This window comes from Saimiri boliviensis, chromosome 10 (assembly GCF_048565385.1).
Source record: "Saimiri boliviensis isolate mSaiBol1 chromosome 10, mSaiBol1.pri, whole genome shotgun sequence".
Classification (NCBI taxonomy): Eukaryota; Metazoa; Chordata; class Mammalia; order Primates; family Cebidae; genus Saimiri; species Saimiri boliviensis.
In genome coordinates, this window is record NC_133458.1 from 40,195,783 (window position 1) to 40,216,763 (window position 20,981).

The window sequence follows — 20,981 nt, forward strand, 5'->3', positions numbered from 1 at the left end:
CTGGAATATATATATATATATATATATATATATATATATATATATATATTTTTTTTTTTGCAGAATGCTCATTAACCTGGGCAGGACAAAGAAATACTAGTCTGAGAATCATTCACTTTCACCCTGTCTGGACTCAGAACTGAGTTTATGGGGGTTTTGGCTGGGATTGAGGCTAGAGTTGCAGATAAATTATTCAAAGGGAGAAGGACAACCTCTGTCTGGTCCTCGGCAGCACGTGGATTGGAATGGTTCAGAACCATGCTTCCTTCTTGATTCTTCCACTGCCCACACACTGATGCTTCACCTCCACCTGAGATCTCAGCATTTGTTCTCGTGATGACAGTGTCATAGAGCAAGCCCCTGCTCCCTGTCCTGGCTTATCTTCCTGCCCTCCTTTTTCCTGTTAGACCTGACTTCTCCAGATTGAACGTTTGAAGCATCTTCATTCCCACATATTCCTATATGCTGCAGAATAAGATAAACCCCCAAGGCAATGTCAGGCAGTCCTTGTTCCAGCATGAAACAGAATACTTCTCTACTTTTCATAAGATATCCTCATGCATAAAGAGTCAGAAATCAGATAATTAGGCAGAAATACAGAATTTCTTTAAACGGAGTCAATGTTTAGATATTTATAATAAGTTTGGAGCTATTCCACTTAAAGAATTGCATAGATAATATAAATATCATATGATAGGAAAGTGTCTCTATGTTGAAAGTTATTTTGGTATACATTAAATGAGAGTTAATATAAGAAATACTGTAGTTTAGTGTATGCAGTGGCAAAGGACCAAATTTGGAATCAAGAATCCTGAGTGTGGGCCCTACTTCTGCTGTTTGCTCCCTGGATGACCCAAGACAAATCAGCTAATCTTTCTAAGCCTTTGTTTACTTATCTATAAATGGGGATAATCATCACTGACCTCCCAACCTCATGGGCCCACATGAGACTCAAATGAAATAAAATATGCCGAAGCACAGTATCAACTGTAAAATTCCATACAAACATGAGCTGTTATTGTCAGAGGCATTTTGGGAGTCATGTGTATCCCCAAAGTGGTGCCTACTTTTGATGACCACTGTGCACAACTGGCCTTGGGAGACTTGAAGCCGTGGCCATAAACTACTTTCTTCATCTATGGGGCTTCAACTTCATTCTGAGCGGTGACTTATGCTTGACCCCTATTATGTTCTCTCATCCAAACTTGGCTCACCCTTTCACCCATGCTATAGTCACTGGGCCTACTAGGAATTGAGGCAACACTCACAACTAGGCAAGAAATGACCTCAAGCTCTTTTCAGCCAAGGAACTCTCGCTGCATGAGGGGAGGAGCATGAACTCTTCCTGGCAATAAAAAGCATATCTCCATGTAAACACATGATTCTCTCCAGAGCACTTTAATTGATGAAGTACAAACATATTACACTCTCATGTTTTGAATGGTAATTGAAATAGTATGACATGAAATAAAATGGCCACCGTTCTTTGGATAAAAACAGTCAACTGCTTGTCTAGAAGAAGCCTCTTTTCTTTTTTTATTCTTTGTTTCTGCCCTAATAGAAGTAGCAGGGTTTTTTTTGAGGCAGAGTCTAGCTCTGTCTCCCAGGCTTCGGTGCAGTGGCGCCATCTTGGCTCACTGCAACCTCTGCCTTCCAGATTCAGGCCATCATCTTCCCTCAGCCCCCTGAGTATAGGTGCCCACCACCAGGCCCAACTAATTTTTGTATTTTTAGTGGAGGTAGGGTTTTGCCATATTGGCCAGGCTGGTCTTGAACTCCTGATCTCCAGTGATCCACCCACCTTGGCCTCCCAAAGTACTGGGATTACAGGCATGAGCCCCCCCCCTTGCCTGGCTGAGAGGTAGAAGTTTTAATGTGATCAACTTAATGTATTGATAAAGAGTTAGATTGCTGACACAACAAATTTTCTCTTATGCCTTAGCTTTCTTCTCATACATAAGAAAAATGAAGTAAGGAAAAATATTGAATCATGATACTAAAATAATCTTCCTGAACTGCCACTGCTCCCACTAGATTACTATTCTGTCACAAAGGAGGTGCTATACACTTGTTAGAGAAATAGTTATTCTATATATAGGCAAGAAAATAAAGTATTTTGTACCAGTCTCTAGAAGACCCTTTCGCCATGTTGAGAATAACATTGACAGACCGAGGATGATGCCAAATTACGTTTTTCTTGGTCCAACAATTTTGTAAGATGTTGAATAATGGTTATTTAATTTACGGGAAAAGAAGTTTTCTCTTCCATAAAGACTGTGCTTGGAAGGGTAGATAAAGAACCGTTTATCTCTAATCCCTTCATCATAGCTACAGGAACAGAAAAATAGAGTTTCTCTGGGTATAAAACTATTTGCACATAAACCTTTGTTATCATCAAGAAAACCGAATGGAATCTTTCAAATGGCAAACACAGTAATTGTTGAAAGCAAAAGGTCACACTAGATTAGTTTTATTGAAAAAAAAAAAAAAAGTGATAAAAGCTATTTCTCCCTTTCTAAAACTAATTAAAGAAGCAGATGAAAGAACTTTGCTGTTGTAAACACACTGTTCATTGAAGCGGGCTTCCATTCAATTTCATGCTGGGCTTGCTTAATTATTGTACAAAACACAATAATGAGATTAGTAAACTTGTATGAGCATGAACATATGCATAGGCTGGGCTGTAGTAAAATTCTTGTTGAAAAAGTCAGAAAAATTTCAATAGAAACATACTATTACTTAGATGGAGATGACCCATGGAAACCTATATTACATTCAAATAAAGACTATCCTATTGCTTTATGCTTGTTCATATTTGCATTCAGATCATCTTTCAGGAAAAAAAATCTAAATGTTTTAACAACATGTTGAAGGATAAATATTTTGCTGTTTCTAGTGACTGGAGCTATGAATAATTCAAGTCTTGAGCATTTTGCCTCTGTTATTATTTGAAGTAGAAATAACTGAAGGGACATAGGAAAGCTGCACTCTAGTCTTCATTATCTGTCACTATGTTGTCACTTGTCAATCACTTAAACTTTCTGGGCCTTAGTGTTCTTGTTTGCAACAGGCTTGTTTTAGAAAAGATGATCTGTTATTCTCTATTAAATTATATTTAGAAGCTAATATATGCCTGGGGTGGCAGAAACCTAGATCCATTTACAAATTAGCTTAGAGATGACCACACCCAGATAAAAAATTCCAAGTATTACAAGGAAGTACAGAGGTACAATTGAGGCATTTACTTTCACAGCTTTTACGTTTTATCTTACAATGAGTGCATTTGGGTGAAATGTCCAGGGAAGTGTATAACATCAGCAAGATAATGCATCTCAAGGATTCCCTTTAATGGATTTGTGTCCCACATTTGCTACGTTTTAGTACATACACAAAAAAGGGGTTTTAAATGCTTCATTAAAATGCAGCCCACGGTTATACTTATCTTTTAGTTTTATGCCAAAAAAGATTTGTTTTTCAGAGCTTAGATATTTGCTAGTGTCGTATAAGATACATTGGCCAAGTACAACAATTCTATTCATATAGCAATGAAGTCAATTAAGTTTGAGCTGATGATTTAAGACAGTGTTTAAAGCATTTCTTACCTTAATTTCCAGTACATTTTCATTGCCCATTGAGATCATCACTGGCTTTTCAAAAGGCTTAAACACAGGATTATGTACATAAATGAGATCAAAGTATTTGGAAAGGATCCCATCTAACATGAAAAAGGCTTTGGTTTTCAGGGGGAGTTGCAGATTCAGCTGTTGCAGGGAAGGAGTGGTACAGCAGATTATCTCTGAATTAGAGCGATGCTGACATGCCTAGAGAAAGACACAATTACCCACTGTAAACAGAATATAGCTTGGCAACATCCATAGCAACTTTATAATTCACCACTCCAATCAATGGAAAATATATAATTTTTGAAAAAAAATCTATATTTAACTTCCTAATATTAGACTATACATTTCGGGAAACACGATACATGCAAAATTATCCAAACAACCCAACCGTTAAAGAAACACAGAGCTCCACTTGCCCAGCATAAACTCTGCTGATCTATCTGAAGCTGGCCCAGATCTTGTTTCATTTTCCTTATGAAGACAGGACAGTCACCTGCAGGAACTGTTCCTTGTTGTGTGAGGCAGGCAGGCAGACTGGGAGCTGGGCTTTGTGGGGTTAGAAGCCCTCAGCTCATCTCCTAGCTTTAACCCAAGTTATGGGAACTGAGGCAGGGCCCACACTGAGTAACTCAGTTTCCTCATTTAGGAATTAAGATGAAAATGCTATTTGCTATGTGGGATACCACATGGTAAAGTACTTTGTAAAGTGCCAAGCACCATATGGTGAAAATGATAATTAACTATGTAGTTAGGTAATCTTATTACTGTGTTTTAAGCTACTAATTATTGAATGCCAGGTTCTGTACAAGATTGGCTTCATTTAATTCTCATAATGTCCTATAGGTGGGTATTATGATTATCCACAGTTTACAAATGAAGAAACTGAGCTTTGCAAATTTTTGTCATTAGACCAGGTCTCACAGCTTGAAGTGGCAGAATAGCAAATATAAATCCTAGGCCATTAACTTCAAAATTCACGGTCTTCACTCTCCTGCTATCTTTTTGTTCATGACATATTTCATATTAAAACCTTTTATTATGCTTTCTATTTCACGAAGCCTCTGCTATTATTATTTCATGCCCTTTTATCTCTCATTTCAAATCTTCCTCTCTGGAATTCTGATTTATGGAATGTTGGAAAATGTAGCTTCCTCTTGATTGTACTTAGACTAAACCAGCAACACATAGTGGTACATTTAAGGTTAATGGCTGCGTTTTTCCCCCAAGGAAAAGACAAACAAGCAACAACATCCCTTAGATTTCCTTTTCTTTGGCAAGTATAGTTGGAGATAAAACAATTACTTATACCCACAATAGAAAAAGTACTCAGGATATACATAAAAAAGACAAACAATTTGTTATTTGCTATGTTTTAAAAAAAATTTAAAAATGATCTTACATTAAAAATGTATATTGGAAGCAGATAAAACTGATAGCAGTATAATATGGATGATATTAAATGATATTACTTAGTCTTATATAAAATTAATGTGATAATGCTAAAAGCTATTTATTACTATTGTATTAAAAATGGACATGAACAATTTTACCTAACAAGAAATTTGAGAACTATGCAATAAACTGCAGGCTTCTGGGACATAATGTACACGTTAACAAATTAATATGCATTTTGTTATGAAGATGATTATTTTTGTTTTGAAAGGATTCAAGTTTATTGGACTTAAAGTTATTGTGGCTGGACATACATAGCTAAATCAGACCTGATCAAGAATTTTTATTTGTTAAATAATAAATGGGTTCAATTCATCATGGTCAGCTTTAAATTCTATAAGGGGTAGGGAACATGGAAGGAATACACATTTCTTTATAAAGTAGTTTTCACAAACAACAGTAAAATAAATAGTAAATAGTAAAAGGGATTCACTGAATTTTTCACTTTTGTCCAATTCTAATGCACAATTCTAGTTTCACTGTAGTAACAAGTTTGTGGTTAAACAACAGAAGTTTATATTTCCAGATCTATAAACAAATAAGATGTTTATCTTCTACCATTGTTTGAATCTTCCATGGGATATGCAACTGTTATTTGTGACACCTAAAAAGTTTTTAATAAATATTTGATTACAAATGAATGACTAAAGCTAAGAGGCATTTTGTATGTCACCTTAATGCTAGTGAGGGAGAAGAAAGGAAATTCAGTCATTATTTTAATGATGTAGGCTCAGCATTAATTAGATAAACTAATGATTTCTCAGATTTCTACTTTAAAAAGTCTCATACCAAAACCAAGGAGGGTTACTGTTATCCTTATTTGGTTAATGAAAAATTGTTTTGCATAGTTATGGAGAACTGATGTCCTTTAAATTAATAGCAGTGGTAATCTAACTTTGTTTGTGGCCATGTGTGGGGATTGGTTTCAAAACCCTTTGCTTTATATGGTGACTCCCTAGAGTACAATCTCTCAGAAATATGATAAAAATCTAATAATACTCTGTAGAGGTGATGCAATGTGGCTGATTGAGAAGGCCAAGAAAAATCTTATTTGAGATGACCTTATTATTTGGTGATTTGGCTTGACATTTTTAGCCCCAAATTGGCTTTTGTAATTAAAGAACATTGTGGTTTTAGTCTTCAAGAAATATTGGATGGGAAATCTAAAAAGAAGTGCTGTAATTCAATCTATCACCTGACCAATCAAGACCTTACGTGAGCAAGAGCACTTAGAACTTTCATTCTGAGTTGAGTGCACAAGCCCAACTACATTATGGTATTTTATATCAGAGAAAAACATCAACAAAACATATGAAATCTTCGGAAATAACTCCAACCTTCCTAGGGTCTAATCTAAAACTACCACTTTAATGTGACCTATATGAAATAAGGATAGGTAGAGAAACACCAAACAACATTCACACGTTAGGACATAACATAAATATTCTAATGCTCTTTCTTGTAACTTGATAACATGCTAACGAAGGAACAAGAAGAATGGTAAGAAGAACGGGGGACTGTAAGAAAGCATATGTCTGCTGCTTAGAAAGACAAGAATACTGCCACAAGATCAGCAGCTTTTTCCAAGGATTTTATTAGAGCAAAAGGATTTATGTTCTATGATGCATTATAAAGGGACTAGGGAAATGCTATGATTTCCATTTGTACTGACTGTAAAAACACTGCCTCAGGCCAGATGCAGTGGCTCACACCTATAATCCCGGCTCTTTGGGAGGCTGAGGCGGGAAGATAATTTGAGGTCAGGTGTTCCAGAGCAGCCTGGCCAACATGGGGAAACCTTATCTCTACCAAAAAATACAAAAATTAGCCAGGCATGATGGCTCGTCCCTGTAGTCCCAGATACTTGGGAGGCTGAGGTGGAGAATGGCTTGAATCTGGGAAGGGGAAGTTGCAGTGAGCTGAGATCATGCCATTGCACTCCAGCCTGGGTGACAGGGTGAGATACTGTCTCAGAAAAACCCTCCAAACCAACCAAACCTCCAACAAACAAACATTTAAAAAAAAAAAACAAAAAACAAACAAAAAAACTGTCTCAAATTGGCAATCTTCATTTTTGTCTAAACATAACACATGCATGTGTGTATGTGTATGTATTTTTTCCACATGGTCAGCCCAAGGTTCTAGATAGTTTCAGTTGTTGAATAAAAAATACTATTTGGCTACATTGCAAGGAAGATAACTAGCAAACATTAAAGGCAAAACTGAGATGTCCCAGTTGCCATGAAAGCCACGTTGTAGAGGCAGAGATGCAGAGCTTTGAGTAGAACTCAAATGGTTCTTGAACTTACCACTGTAAAGTTCCTTCTTGCTTCATGCAGATTTATGACCATCCTCGGAACACTAACTGAATTCAGGTTTTTCCCAATACCCGTTATTGTGCTCCCACCACTGGCAAATCGAAATAGAAAAATAGACAATATTGAGAGGTTCTTTCCACCAAGTACTATAAGACAGGGGTTCAATTTAATCACATGCAGTGATTACAGGTTGGAGGCACAGCCAACATCAGATGGAAGTTCAAGGGTAACTGTTCTTTAGATGAAACTTATTTAACTTGAAAATATTTTTAAAAATTCATATTTCATAAGCTTAAGAAATGCATTTGTATTTTATTCACTGAATTACATAAAAGAAATATTTCACCTTTCTGAAAAAAATACAAAGAAAACCTGAACTTAACTATTGTTGCTAGACTGATAGAATTTATGGAAACAGGTAGACTGAACTGGGTCCAATGAGATTCCAATTCAAAGAGAGTCTGGTATAAGGAAAAGCTGTGTGTAAAGCAGGCAGGACAAAAAAATACTCCAAAGAATGGAAGAAAAAATGTGATTTCACTTCTGGGCACTAAAGTTAGTATATAATTGATATGTACATAATGTAATTGCATGTATACTACAATGCCACGTTAAACTATTTTGTTATAATCTGTTTAAATATAATAGAATAGGATAAAATACTTCTTGGCATGAACCAGCATTGATAAGTCAATTGTACTCAGAATCCGAATGTAGTTTTCTCTCCTGAATTGGAAAGGCAGCGTTCAAAAGCAACACAACAGCATCAAAGCCAGAGATAAAACTGTAATTCCGGCCAGGTGCTGTGGCTCATGCCTGTAATCCTAGCACTTTGGGAGGCCGAGGCGGGTAGATCACGAGGTCAAGAGATTGAGACCATCCTGGCCAACATGGTGAAACCCCGTCTCTACTAAAAATACAAAAATTAAGCCGGGCGCGGTGGCTCAAGCCTGTAATCCCAGCACTTTGGGAGGCCGAGGCGGGCGGATCACGAGGTCGAGAGATCGAGACCAACGTGGTCAACATGGTGAAACCCTGTCTCTACTAAAGATACAAAAAATCAGCTGGGCATGGTGGCGCGTGCCTGTAATCCCAGTTACTCAGGAGGCTGAGGCAGGTGAATTGCTTGAACCCGGGAGGCGGAGGTTGCGGTGAGCCGAGATCGTGCCATTGCACTCCAGCCTGGGTAACAAGAGCGAAACTCTGTCTCAAAAAACTAAAAAAAAAAAAAAAATACAAAAATTAGCTTGGAGTGGTGGTGCGTGCCTGTAGTCCCAGCCACTCAGGAGGCTGAGGCAGGAGAATCACTTGAACTCGGGAGGCAGAGATTGCAGTGAGCCAAGATTGCACCACTGTACTCTAGCCAGAGCAAGATTCCATCTCAAAAACAAAACAAAACTAAACAAAAACTGCAATTCCTCTTGACTATTCTACAGCAAAATTATCCTTGTATTTATTATTTTCTTTTACCCATTAGAGGCTTTTACTTACCTAATAAAAGATTTGGTTGGATGAATTTCATAGACAATAGGGTCTTCCCGGTAACTGAAGATGCTTGTCTCTCGGTTGGCTAAGTCAATTTTCAATTTAACAGGAAACTCAGTTGAAATGGTTTGGGCTGGGGTATAACATTCAAGAATACTGTTTGACACACTGACCAAAAAAAATTAAGAAAATGAATCTTAGCTATTAGAGATACATATATTTTAGAATTATATCCATGAATCAAAAGGGTATAACTCAATGGCTTCTGAGTGGGAATTTCCAGAGTGGTCTAGATAAAAGCTGTTTCTAGTGTTGGCTGTTTAATCTGACTGGATCCCAAACTTAGCTTTGTTGTAGACAAGCTATCCTTGACTGGAAAACATTTGGGATTTTAAGAAACCTTTAAAGTACTTTTGATACTTGATTAAACTGAGCTCTTCCAACTCTAAGAAGCAGAAGCATAACCGCCTTCCAAACCCAATCTTCCCCACTTCTTCCCTCTCCAGAGTGACTCAGTCTAATTACAAATCTTGATGAAAATGTTTATTTTAAATTACTGTCAATTACCAGACTCTCACAGCCCATAGTATAGCTTAGACCCTAAGCTGTAACAATAAAGAGGGTGGATGGGAAGACAAAACAGAAAAGCAAGATTTTTAGAAAACAGGAGAAGGGAATAAAAATCAGCAAAAGGAATAGATGAATTTGGGAAGGAGGAAGTTTTGTCAGCAGGAGAGTAAACAAATAAACATCTTGATTTTTTCTACACACACACACACACACACACACATACACACAAACACACAAATCTGCTTACTTTTTTAGGTACAGATATTAATTCAACTTGATGAATGCAACAAAAATAAATTTACAACACCTTTTTAAAGTACATGTTTTTTCACCAATTGAAATGTGTCTAGAATTCCCACTGTTTAGGTAATTTCCAGTTAAAGTAAGTAAAGTGCCACCAGACATAGGACCATATCTCGGGGAAATACTTGTTATTATAGGATCCTGGATGGGAGATAAAAACAGAACAAAGTAACTTACTCATCTTATAATTTTAAATAGATTAAGTAAAAATCAAACATGATGGGATAGGATCTTCCTTACCACATAGGAAAATGTACTATATTGTGTTGTTCCGTGGGCGTTTGAAATAATTATGGACATATTGAAATGCTCATTCATGGCAGGACCAACTGTGCATTTCAATCTGGAAAAAAAGAAGAAAAAAAGACCCAAAACCCAAAGTTTAATACTTGAAAATCCAAGGCATTTTCTAGTTAGGCTGTTTTATAGAAAGTGACATTAACTCTAAATGGTGAGCTGACTGCTTTGAATAGCAAGCAGAGTTTCAAGATAAGCATTAAGGCCAAAAGTTGTAAAATTCTATTTCTATACTATGATAAACTTTATTTTTATATTTTTAAAATAAGAGACAGAATCCTGCTCTGTCACCCAGGCTGGAGGGCAGTGGCATGGTCATAGCTCACTGCAGCCTTGAACTCCTGGGCTCAAGGGATCCTCTGACCTCAGGAGTTGAAACTAGAGGTGCATGCCATAGCATCTGGCTAATTTAAAAAAATCTTTTTTTGTAGAGACGGAGTCTCACTATGTTGCTCAGGCTGGTCTTGAATTCCTGGGTTCAGGTGATCCTCCTGCCTTGGCCTGCTAAGGTGCTGGTATTATAGGCATGAGCCACTGCACCCTGCTTATACTATATTTTACATTAACTGTACTATAGTATTTATACAGACAAACAGGAAATATTAAACCTTACCAATGCAGACCTCGCCAATTGAATAGTGCATAATAATGTACGTTGAGATAATATTAATATTTGGGGATAATGTTTGGTTTACTTAAGATAGTATTTCAGTAGCATATGAAACAATGGGCTAACTGCAAATAGGCCAATTTCTTCATTAAAGTATGTCAACAGGTACATTTCTGTGGTTATACTTGTCACATGTTTATTTAAATTACTTAAAGAATAATGAAATTGTGATGGGCATTCCATGGAATTATTTCTTAATGAATAATCATATAGTTCTGAAAAATTTAAATCCAATTTGATTTATTACATAACTTTTTAAAGAAGAGAATGAATTACGCTTTAGTTTTACAGGTCCTGATTTATAATGTAATGATTAAGAGTTTTGGAGAATTTACAAGAAAGATTTCTAGAAAAAAAATTTGTTTCATCATTCAGCTAACAAATAATACCTTCGTTAGTGTTTTGGTCTCAGTAAAATGGATAGATTTGGACCTTTGTGTAACCCTGAAATGAATTATATTAGATATAAAACAATCACCTGATAGAATAGGTTTCATTGTAAAGATTCAGTCATAAAACTTTAAATGTTTGGTTATTGTTACTGTGTGATAATGAATAATTTCTGGATTCTCAGATGATTATGGAATTAAAAGCTTGTAGAAGGGTACAAGTAGAATACAGTAGAACAAGCACAGGTCTTGGATCAGAAGCTGATCAGAGCTGAGTCTGAAGGTTTGTTCAGCTCTTACCCTCTGGATTAACTCTGCTAAGCCACACTTCACCTCTCTGAACTTCAGGTAACTCCTTTGTGTTATAGGAATAATACTGCTGCCTCCCAGGATCGTGGGGGTGGTTAAGTGAGATACAGTCCATATATTGCAGGGCCAGTAAATATAAACTGAATATAAATTTTAACTCATCTAAAGAAGTCCTAAACATGTAATTCAGCTGCCTCATTACATTTCTGGGGATTAGAAAATGAATTTAAAAGAGAAGATCCATGCTGAGCTCTTTACTGATTTCTGTAGAAAAAGCCTTTGGAGACTCTACATTTCAAGACTCTAAGGATAGAGTGATCCTAACTAGTGCTATTCTTGCAAATCTACTGAGACAGCATCTGAAGACTTGTCACATAAATGGTTGAGAAACTCCCAATGCTGGCTGCTTCTCCTCACCTAGGCCATGTCACCTTTCTCTCTCTTCAAACCCAGTGAATAAATAGGATTCCAAGAAAAAACAGAACAGACCCACAAGGCATGTGACAGGCCAAGACCCTTTTTAATTCAAGAGATAAGTGTTTTGAGCAATTTTAAAACAAATATTCATTCAAAAACAAAAACCTATCTTCCAAGCACACCCCAGCAAAACATTTTAAGATCCTTACGTATTCATCGTGCTCTCACTTAAGGTCAAGGTGCAGCTCTCATTTCCAAGGAGAACTCTAGTTTTCTTTAAATCGAATTTATTATTCCTCCGAAATCCAAAGTCCCAGCCACATATGGTCAGCCTTGTCCCTCCTTCAAGGGGTGCACTAGTTGGGAAAACCTACAAGGACAACATAGAACTTAAAAAAAATTCAATATATTATAATTTTTCATATGTGTGGAAAATAAACAAAATATGTAACCTTAAATAGTCTGAAATTCTTCCATTTTCCCACAATTTAGTAAAAATTGAATGTTCACTAAACGAAAAAGGGTCACAAATTTGAGAGCATCTGGAACAAGCAATTAAAACTACCTGACATGCTAATGAAACACGTTGTTTTCAGGAGGTCCAGAGATGGGACAAAGAGCAGATGCAACCTGGTAGGAATAAAGGGCCTTTTGAGTCCCTCTGTATTTTCTTTCTTTCTTTCTCTCTTTCTCTTTCCTTCTTTCGTTCCTTCCTTCTCTTTCTTTCTTTCCCTTTTTCTGTTTCCTTCCTTCCTTCCTTCCCTCCCTCTCTCTCTTTCTCTCTCCCTCTCCTTTCCTTTCTTTCTTTTTTCCCTGCCTCCCTCCCTTCCTTCCCTTTCTCCTTCCTTCTCTCTCTCTCTCTCTTTCTTCTATTTCTTTCTCTCTCTCTTCTCTCCCTCTCTTTTTCTTTCAAGATAGAGTCTGGCTGTGTTGCTCAGGTTGGAGTGCAGCAGCGTGATCATGGCTCACTGCAGCCTCAACCTCCTGAGCTCAAGCAATCCTCCCACATTAACCTCCTGAGTAGCTGGAACCACAGGTGTTGGCCACCATGCTGGGCTAATTGTATGTTTTTTTTTTTTTTTTTTTGTAGAGACAGGGTCTCACTATGTTGCCCAGGCTGGTCTCAAACTCCTGAGCTCAAGTGATCTTCCTGCCTTGGCCTCCCAAAGTGCTAGGATTACAAGCATGAGCCAGGGCATTTGGCCCTTTCTGGGCCATTCTGAAGTGAATTCATCTTCTAGGGATCTTTCAGGCAGGAGTAGAAACACGTTAGGCTCAGACTTTTACTTTCTCATAACTCTGACTGTAACTCTTCATCAGCCTTCAGACTGAGCTCAGATTAAACTTCTTCATGTGCCCTATAAGCCAACATCCAGCCATTATGCCTTGCTCTGTGCACTGGCTGTGTGCACTACATTCTGGTTGCTATGGTATTCCCCACCCAGAAACAAAAGTTGCACAGTAAAAATACCTTTTTTGGTATCTAATGTTTACCAGTTGCATTCAGCAGCTAGCATAATATAAAACACAGAGATGGTTTTGAATACATATCTGCCATTCGTTCATTCATTATTTATTTTATTTTTTAGAGATGGGGATCTCTTACCCAGTCTGGAGTTCAGTGGCACAATCCTAGCTCACTGCGCCCTAAAACTCCTGGGCTCAAGCAATCCTCCCACCTCAGCCTCTCGAGTGGATATGGCTACAGGTGTTCGCCACCTTTCTCAGCTAATTTTCAAATTTTCTGTAGAGACGGGCTCTTGTTATGTTGCCCAGATTTCATTCATTATTTATTAATAAAGCACCTCCTGTGTGCCAGGAACCAACAAATGAGTAAGTGAATCTACTTTTTATACCTATTAATTCACGTTTATTAATGACTGTAGATTTTCCCTTTTTCTTTAAATATGGTTACTATTTGATGTATAGCAGGCTGGTTAGTTGACACACTCAGCCTTTTAAAATTTATGTAATATTTAATACATATGATATGTTGTTTTTATTAGAAATAGATAAAAACAGAACCAGAGAGGGTCCAAAATCAGTATTGTAACAATTTTTCCTAGCTATCTTCATTGGCATTATTTTACATCTCATTTATAGGATTAAATTTTACCCACAATGGGTGATGTTAAGTAAACAACAAGTTCATTTTATTATTGCAGACTCACTTTTGGTGTGTTATCAATGAATTTATTGATAAAACTTAATCAGTCATGATTTCAGACAGCATTAGGTACCTATGAAGTCTGTAAGATAACTGCTCTCAGGCTAAAACTATTAAAACGAAACACATTTCCAAGTTAAAAATAAGCTTATTCTCAGCAGCTTTGTGACAATTGAGAAAGGAAATGCTCTTTTCGGGGCAGGGACATATTGTAAATTGTGCTATAAAGTACAATGGTGGGAAAACCAAGATAGAGGCAACTCAAGAACCAGTAAAGGTATTTGCTAAAACTGTTTGCGAACATCTAAAAGTCATTCTTTCACAATTAAGAAGGGCTTTTAGCTAAATTCAGATTTGCAAACATTTCCATCCTTCCTAAGTAAATAATTGCAAACCAAAGTCATAACTCACTGATGTTATCAAACCCCTTTAAAGTTTTAGCTTAAAGCTTTTATGATAGCCATTTTATCCATAAAAATCCATTACACAGTTGGCCTTTTCTGAAAATTTACCTCATCCATGTCTTGTCAAATGAGAACTGCTAGAAAAAAATCTGTTTATTATTATTATTATTATTATTATTATGGTAGAAATCCAGTAGGAGAGAACGAGACATCCAACCCTCCCAGGATTCTCTTCAGCCCGAGGCAGTCACACAGCTGCTGCGGGCTCTTCTAATGAGCCTTCCCCATTGAAAACAGCTGCCCAAGGCTGATGTTGGCCTGATCCCACTGCCTACATCCTGCCTTTCTATGTAAAAACTGAAATCTGTCACTCTACGCACATCATCACCATCACTTTCTACAAAGGGACTGGGTGATGATTTGAGAAAAGACTCCCAGAGCTGTGCAACTGGGACAGTGGCAATAGGAAGAGATATTATAAGCCCTCTGCTAGCCCCTCCAGATCCGAAAGCCTAGCTCTGCTTAGCTTTTCTCTCTGGACTGGGCATTTTCCCCTCAGCTTATGGGTTAACCTTTACCCTTCCAGGGAAAAAGGAAGGAAGCAGTTGTGAACTACACACCCTTGGATAGACCCAACAATGGCTGGCAAACTCCAAGTTATCCTGAAGGGCAGAGAAACTCTATGGGCAGGAAATGAGCGTCCGGCATAAAGCCACAGAGGCTGGATCTCCTACCTGCCTGGATAGGGGAGATTCAGCCACAAACGTAGCCCTTGTCTTTTCACAGGTGAATCACATCACTGATGGGCCCATTCCAACAGTATTTTAAATGATCATGTTTTCAAAACCCATTAGGATAAAACTTGAAAAAACTAAAAAACAAAACCAAAACAGAACAAAAAAAATTCCAAACAAGATCTCCTTTCCTCTTCAGGAAAAAAAGTCACAAATGTATTTACTGGTGGCAGTATACCACTTGCCTAGCCTCCTACCCTCATATAATACTGCTTTTCTGAGTATTCTGATCATTTAATAAACAGTTTTATTGCCTCACTGGGGTTGAATTTTCAAGCCTACAAGATATGATAATTTTATCCTAATACATTCACAATATATTGGAAAGTGCTCTTTCTTTTCTGAAGCATTTCTCATTGCTATTTAAGTATGAGATCAGATACCATGGTTGATGGAAAATAATGGGCTTTCAATCCTGAAATCTCTCATATCTAGAAATGCAAAGAATTTCAGCCACTGAACATCATGTACCTTGAAAAGCAGTTTAACTTGCATGTATTAGAAAGTGAAACTCTACACATTAGCTGGACTTTGTGCCTGCAAAGTTTAGGACAGATAAGAAATAGATGAATAATCTGTTTTTTTTTAAGTTATACTTTAAGTCCTGGGATACATGTGCAGAATGTGCAGGTTTGTTACATAGGCATACATGTGCCATGGTGATTTGCTGCACCCATCAACCTGCCATCTACATTAGGTATTTCTTTTATTTATTTATTTATTTATTTATTTTTAAAGAAAAAAAGAAAAAGAAAGAAAGAAAAAAGAATGAAGGCGAGGAAGAAAGAGGAAGAGGAAGAGGGAGAGAGAACAGGAGTGTTGCTTTATCGCCCAGGCTACAATGCAGTCTAAAAATGGGTATTGAAAACCTCTTTTATGCCAATAATTGTGCTTAATAATGGAGACAGGAAGAAATGAGGAAAGAAAATAACAAACAAGCAGCCAACCGATATTTCATTTAAACCTGTGAAATGCTGTGCAATTACTGAGGAGTGATTTACTTCCAATTATGTAGTCACTTTTAGAGTAGGTGTGATGTGGTACTGATAAGAGTGTATATTTTGTATATTTGAAGTGGAGAGTTCTAGAAATGTTTATTAAGTTTACTTGTTCCGGATCTGAGTTCAAGTCCTGGATATCCTTGTTAGTTTTCTGTCTCGCTGATCTGTCTAATATTGATGTTAAAGTTCCCCAGTATTATTGTGTGGGAGTCTAAGTCTCTTTATAAGTCTTATGTATCTGGGGGCTCCTGTATTGGGTACGTATATATTTAAGATCGTTTGCTCTTCTTGTTGCATTGATCTTTTTACCATTATGTAATGTCCTTCTTTGCCTCTTTTGATCTTTGTTGCTTTAAAGTCTATTTTATCAGAGGTGAGAATTGCAACTCCTGCTTTTTATTTATTTATTTATTTCTGCTCTCCATTTGCTTGGTAAATCTTTCTCCATCCCTTTGTTTTGCGTCTTTGTGTGTCCTCGAAACTGAGATGGGTCTGGATGCAGCATACCGATGGGTTTTGTCTGTGTCTTTTGATTGGGGGATTTGGTTGATTTAAATTTAGGATTAATAATAATATATGTGAGTTTAATACTGCCATCTGATGCTAGCTGGCTGTTTTGTCCATTAGTTGATGTAAATTCTTCATTATGTTGATGCTCTTTACTTTTTTGGTATACTTTTGGAAAGGCTGATACTGGTTGTTCCTTTCTATGTGTAGTGCTTCTTTCAGAAGCTCTTGTAAAGCAGGCCTGGTGGTGATGAAATCTCTGAGTACTTATTTGTTCACAAAAGATTGTATTTTTCCTTCGCTTGTAAAGCTTAGTTTGGCTGGATGTGAAATTCTGGGTTGAAAGTTCTTTTCTTTAAGGATGTTGAATATTGGCCCCCACTCTCTTCTGGCTTGTAGGGTTTCTGCTGAGAGATCAGCTATAAGTCTGATAGGCTTCCCTTTGTGGGTAACCTGACCTTTCTCTCTGGCTGCCCTTAGTATTTTCTCCATTTCAACCCTGGTGAATCTGACAATTATGTGCCTTGGGGTTGCTCTTCTTGAGGAATATCTTTGTGGTGTTCTCTGTATTACCTGGAGTTGAATACTGTCCTGCCTTGCTAGGTTAGGAAAGCGTTCCTGAATAATATCCTGAATAGTATTTTCCAGCTTGGATTCATTCTCCTTGTCACATTCAGGTACACCTATCAAACGTAGATTAGGTCTTTTCACATAGTCCCATATTTCTTGGAGACTTTGCTCATTCCTTTTTATCCTTTTTTTCTCTAATCTTGTCTTCTCATTTTATTTCATTAAGTTGGTCTTCGACCTCTGATATCCCTTCTTCTTCTTGATCAATTCGGCTGTTAAAACTTGTACATACTTCATGAAGTTCTCGTGTTGTGTTTTTCAGCTCCACTCATTCTCTTATATTCCTCTCTAAATTGTCTATTCTTGTTAGCATTTCGTCAAACCTTTTTTCAAAGTTCTTAGTGTCTTTGCATTGGGTTAGAACAAGTTCTTTTAACTCACAGAACTTTCTTATCATCCACCTCCTGAAGCCTACTTCTGCTAATGGAACACACTTGTTCTCCATCAGGCCTTGTTCCATTGCTGATGAGAACTACAATCCCCTGTAGAGGGAGAGGCGTTTTGATTTTGGGTATTCTCAGCCTTTTTAGGCTGGTTTCTTCCCTTTGTTATAAATTTATCCATCTGTCGTCTTTGTAATTACCGACTTTCTAATTAGGTTTCTGAGTGGATGTCCAACTTGTTCTCAGCGCCAGAATCTGAGCAACCCACTGCGCAGGCTAAGACAGTGTTGTTAAGATTGATGGTGCTTTTCTGCCCAGGAATTTCCGGTCTGGCTTCCTTCTTGAGTCCGTCCTTCAATCAGCTGAATAGGCGGCTCTACCTTCCCGGAGCTCCAAACATTGGCCAAGAGAGGACCCCGTCCCGTTTACTCTGCACCAAGAACCACTGTGCTGGCCACAAGAGTCGTGATGGCGACTGGTGGGGCTCCTCTGCTGGGAATCTCCTGGTCCGTGAGTAACAAAAATTTGTCTGGAAGCGTGGCGTCCTCTCCTTCTCTGCGCTTTCACTGAGAGCTACAATCCCGAGCTGCTAGTGATCAGCCATCTTGGATCTCTCTCCTAGTTATTTCTCCTAATGTTATCCCTCCCCTAGCTCCCCACCCTCCAGCAGGTCCCGGTGGGTGATGTTTCCCTCCCTGTGTGCATGTGTTTTCATTGTTCAACTCTTATTTGAATGAGAACATGTAGTGTTTGGTTTTCTGTTTCTATGTCAGTTTGTTGAGAATGATGGTTTCTAGCTTCATTCGTGTCCCTGCAAAGGACATGAATGCATCCTTTTTTATGGCTGCATAGTATTCCATGGTATATATGTGCCACCTTTTCTTGATCCAGTCTATTATTAATGGACATTTGGGTTGGTTCCAAGTCTTTGCTATTGTGAATAGTGCTGCAATAAACATATGTGTGCATGTGTCTTTATAGTAGAATAATCCTTTAGGTATATACACAGTAATGGGATTGCTGGGTCAAATGGTATTTCTGGTTCTAGATCAGGCGTCCCCAAACTTTTTACACAGGGGGCCAGTTCACTGTCCCTCAGACCGTTGGAGGGCCGCCACATACTGTGCTCCTCTCACTGACCACCAATGAAAGAGGTGCCCCTTCCTAAAGTACGGGGGGAGGGGGGCGGATAAATGGCCTCAGGGGGCCTCATGTGGCCTGCAGGCTGTAGTTTGGGGACACCTGTTCTAGATCCTTGAGGAATAGCCACATTGTCTTCCACAATGGTTGAACTAATTTACACTCCCACCAACAGTGTAAAAGCATTCTTATTTCTCCACATCTTCTCCAGCATCTGTTATTTCCTGACTTTTTAATGATCACCATTCTAACTGCCATAATGGTATCTCAATGTGGTTTTTGATTTGCATTTCTCTAATGACTAGTGATGATGAGCTTTTTTTTATATGTTTGTTGGCTGCATAAGTGTCTTCTTTTTAGAAGAGTCTGCTGATATCCTTTGCCCACTTTTTGATGAGGTTTTTTTTTTTTTTCTTGTAAATTTGTTAAAGTTATTTATAGATTCTGGATATTAGCCCTTTGTCAGATGGATAGATTGCAAAATTTTTCTCCCATTCTGTAGGTTGTCTGTTTACTCTGATGACAGTTTCTTTTGCTGTGCAGAAGCTCTTAAATTTAATTAGATCCCATTTGTCAATTTTGGCTTTTGTTGCCATTGCTTTTGGTGTTTTAGTTGTGAAATCTTTGCCCATGCTTATGTCCTGAATGGCATTGCCTAGGTTTTCTTCTAGGGTTTTTATTTTTAAGTATTTAGGTTTCACATATAAGTATTTAATCCATCTTGGGTTAACTTTTGTATAAGGTGCAAGGAAGGCATCCAGTTTCAGTTTTCTGCATATGGCTAGCCAGTTTTCCCAACACCATTTATTAAATAGAGAATCCTTTCCCTGTTGCTTGTTTTTGTCAGGCTTGTCAAAGATCAGATGGTTGTAGATTTGTGGCATTATTTCTGAGGCTTCTGTTCTGTTCCATTGGTTTATATATCTGTTTTGGTACCAGTACCATGATGTTTTGGTTACTGTAGACTTATGGTATAGTTTGAAGTCAGGTAGCATGATGCCCCCAGCTTTGTGCTTTTTGCTTAGGATTGTCTTGGCTATATGAGCTCTTTTTTGGTTCCATATAAAACTTAAAGTAGTTTTTTTCTAATTCTGTTAAGAAAGTCAATGGTAACTTGAAGGGGATAGCATTGAATCTATAAATAACTTTGGGCAGTATGGCCATTTTCATGATACTGATTCTTCCTATCCATGGGCATGGAATGTTTTTCCATTTGTTTGTGTCCTCTCTTATTTCCTTGAGCAGAGGTTTGTAGTTCTCCTTGAAGAGGTCCTTCACATCCCTTGTAAGTTACATACCTAGGTATTTTATTCTCTTTGTAGCAATTATGAATGGGAATTTACTCATGATTTGGCTCTCTGTTTGTCTATTACAGGCATATATAAATGCTTGTGATTTTTGCACATTGATTTTGTATCTTGAGACTTTGCTGAAGTTCCTTATCAGTTGAGATTTTGGGCTGACAGGATGGGGTTTTCTAAATATACAATCATGTCATCTCCAAACAGAGACAATTTTACTTCTTCTCTTCCTATTTGAATACCTTTATTTCTTTTTCTTGCCTGATTGCCCTGGCCAGAACTTCCAATACTGTGTTGAATAGGAGTGGTGAGAGAGGGCATCCTTGTCTTATGCCAGTTTTCAAAGGTCACATTATAGTATTCGCTGATGTTTCCAGTTTTTGCCCATTCAGTGTGATATTGGCTGTGGGTTTGTCATAAATAGCTCTTATTATTTTGAGATACGTTCCATCAATATCTAGTTTACTGAGAGTTTTTAGCATGAAGGGATGTTGAATTTTATCAAAGGCCTTTTCTGCATCTATTGAGATAATCGTGATTTTTGTCATTGGTTTTGTTTACATGATGGATTACATTTATTGATTGGTATATGTTGAATCAGTCTTGCAGTGGATAAACTTTTTAATGTGCTGGTGGATTCAGTTTGCCAGTACTTTATTGAGGATTTTTGCATCGATGTTCATCAGGGATATTGGCCTGAAATTTTTTTTGTTTGTCTCTGCCAGGTTTTGGTATCAGGATGATGCTGGCCTCATAAAATGAGTTAGGGAGGAGTCCTTCTTTTTCTATTGTTTGAAATAGTTTCAGAAGAAATGGTATTA

The 20,981-nt window shown here is 37.6% G+C and overlaps 1 protein-coding gene across 1 annotated transcript in view; it reads right to left on the reverse strand.

Annotated features, from left to right (window-relative positions):
- The window catches only part of MET (MET proto-oncogene, receptor tyrosine kinase), a 126,725-nt gene that overhangs the window by 32,307 nt on the left and 73,437 nt on the right, over positions 1 to 20,981 (reverse strand). Inside the window, exons 7-12 of the mRNA XM_003921059.4 lie at positions 12,043 to 12,203; positions 9,992 to 10,094; positions 9,756 to 9,892; positions 8,885 to 9,046; positions 7,385 to 7,484; positions 3,603 to 3,821 (exon numbers count right to left, since the gene is read on the reverse strand). Of these exons, the coding sequence (XP_003921108.2) occupies positions 3,603 to 3,821; positions 7,385 to 7,484; positions 8,885 to 9,046; positions 9,756 to 9,892; positions 9,992 to 10,094; positions 12,043 to 12,203 (882 nt within the window). The remainder of the gene's footprint in view (positions 1 to 3,602; positions 3,822 to 7,384; positions 7,485 to 8,884; positions 9,047 to 9,755; positions 9,893 to 9,991; positions 10,095 to 12,042; positions 12,204 to 20,981) is intronic.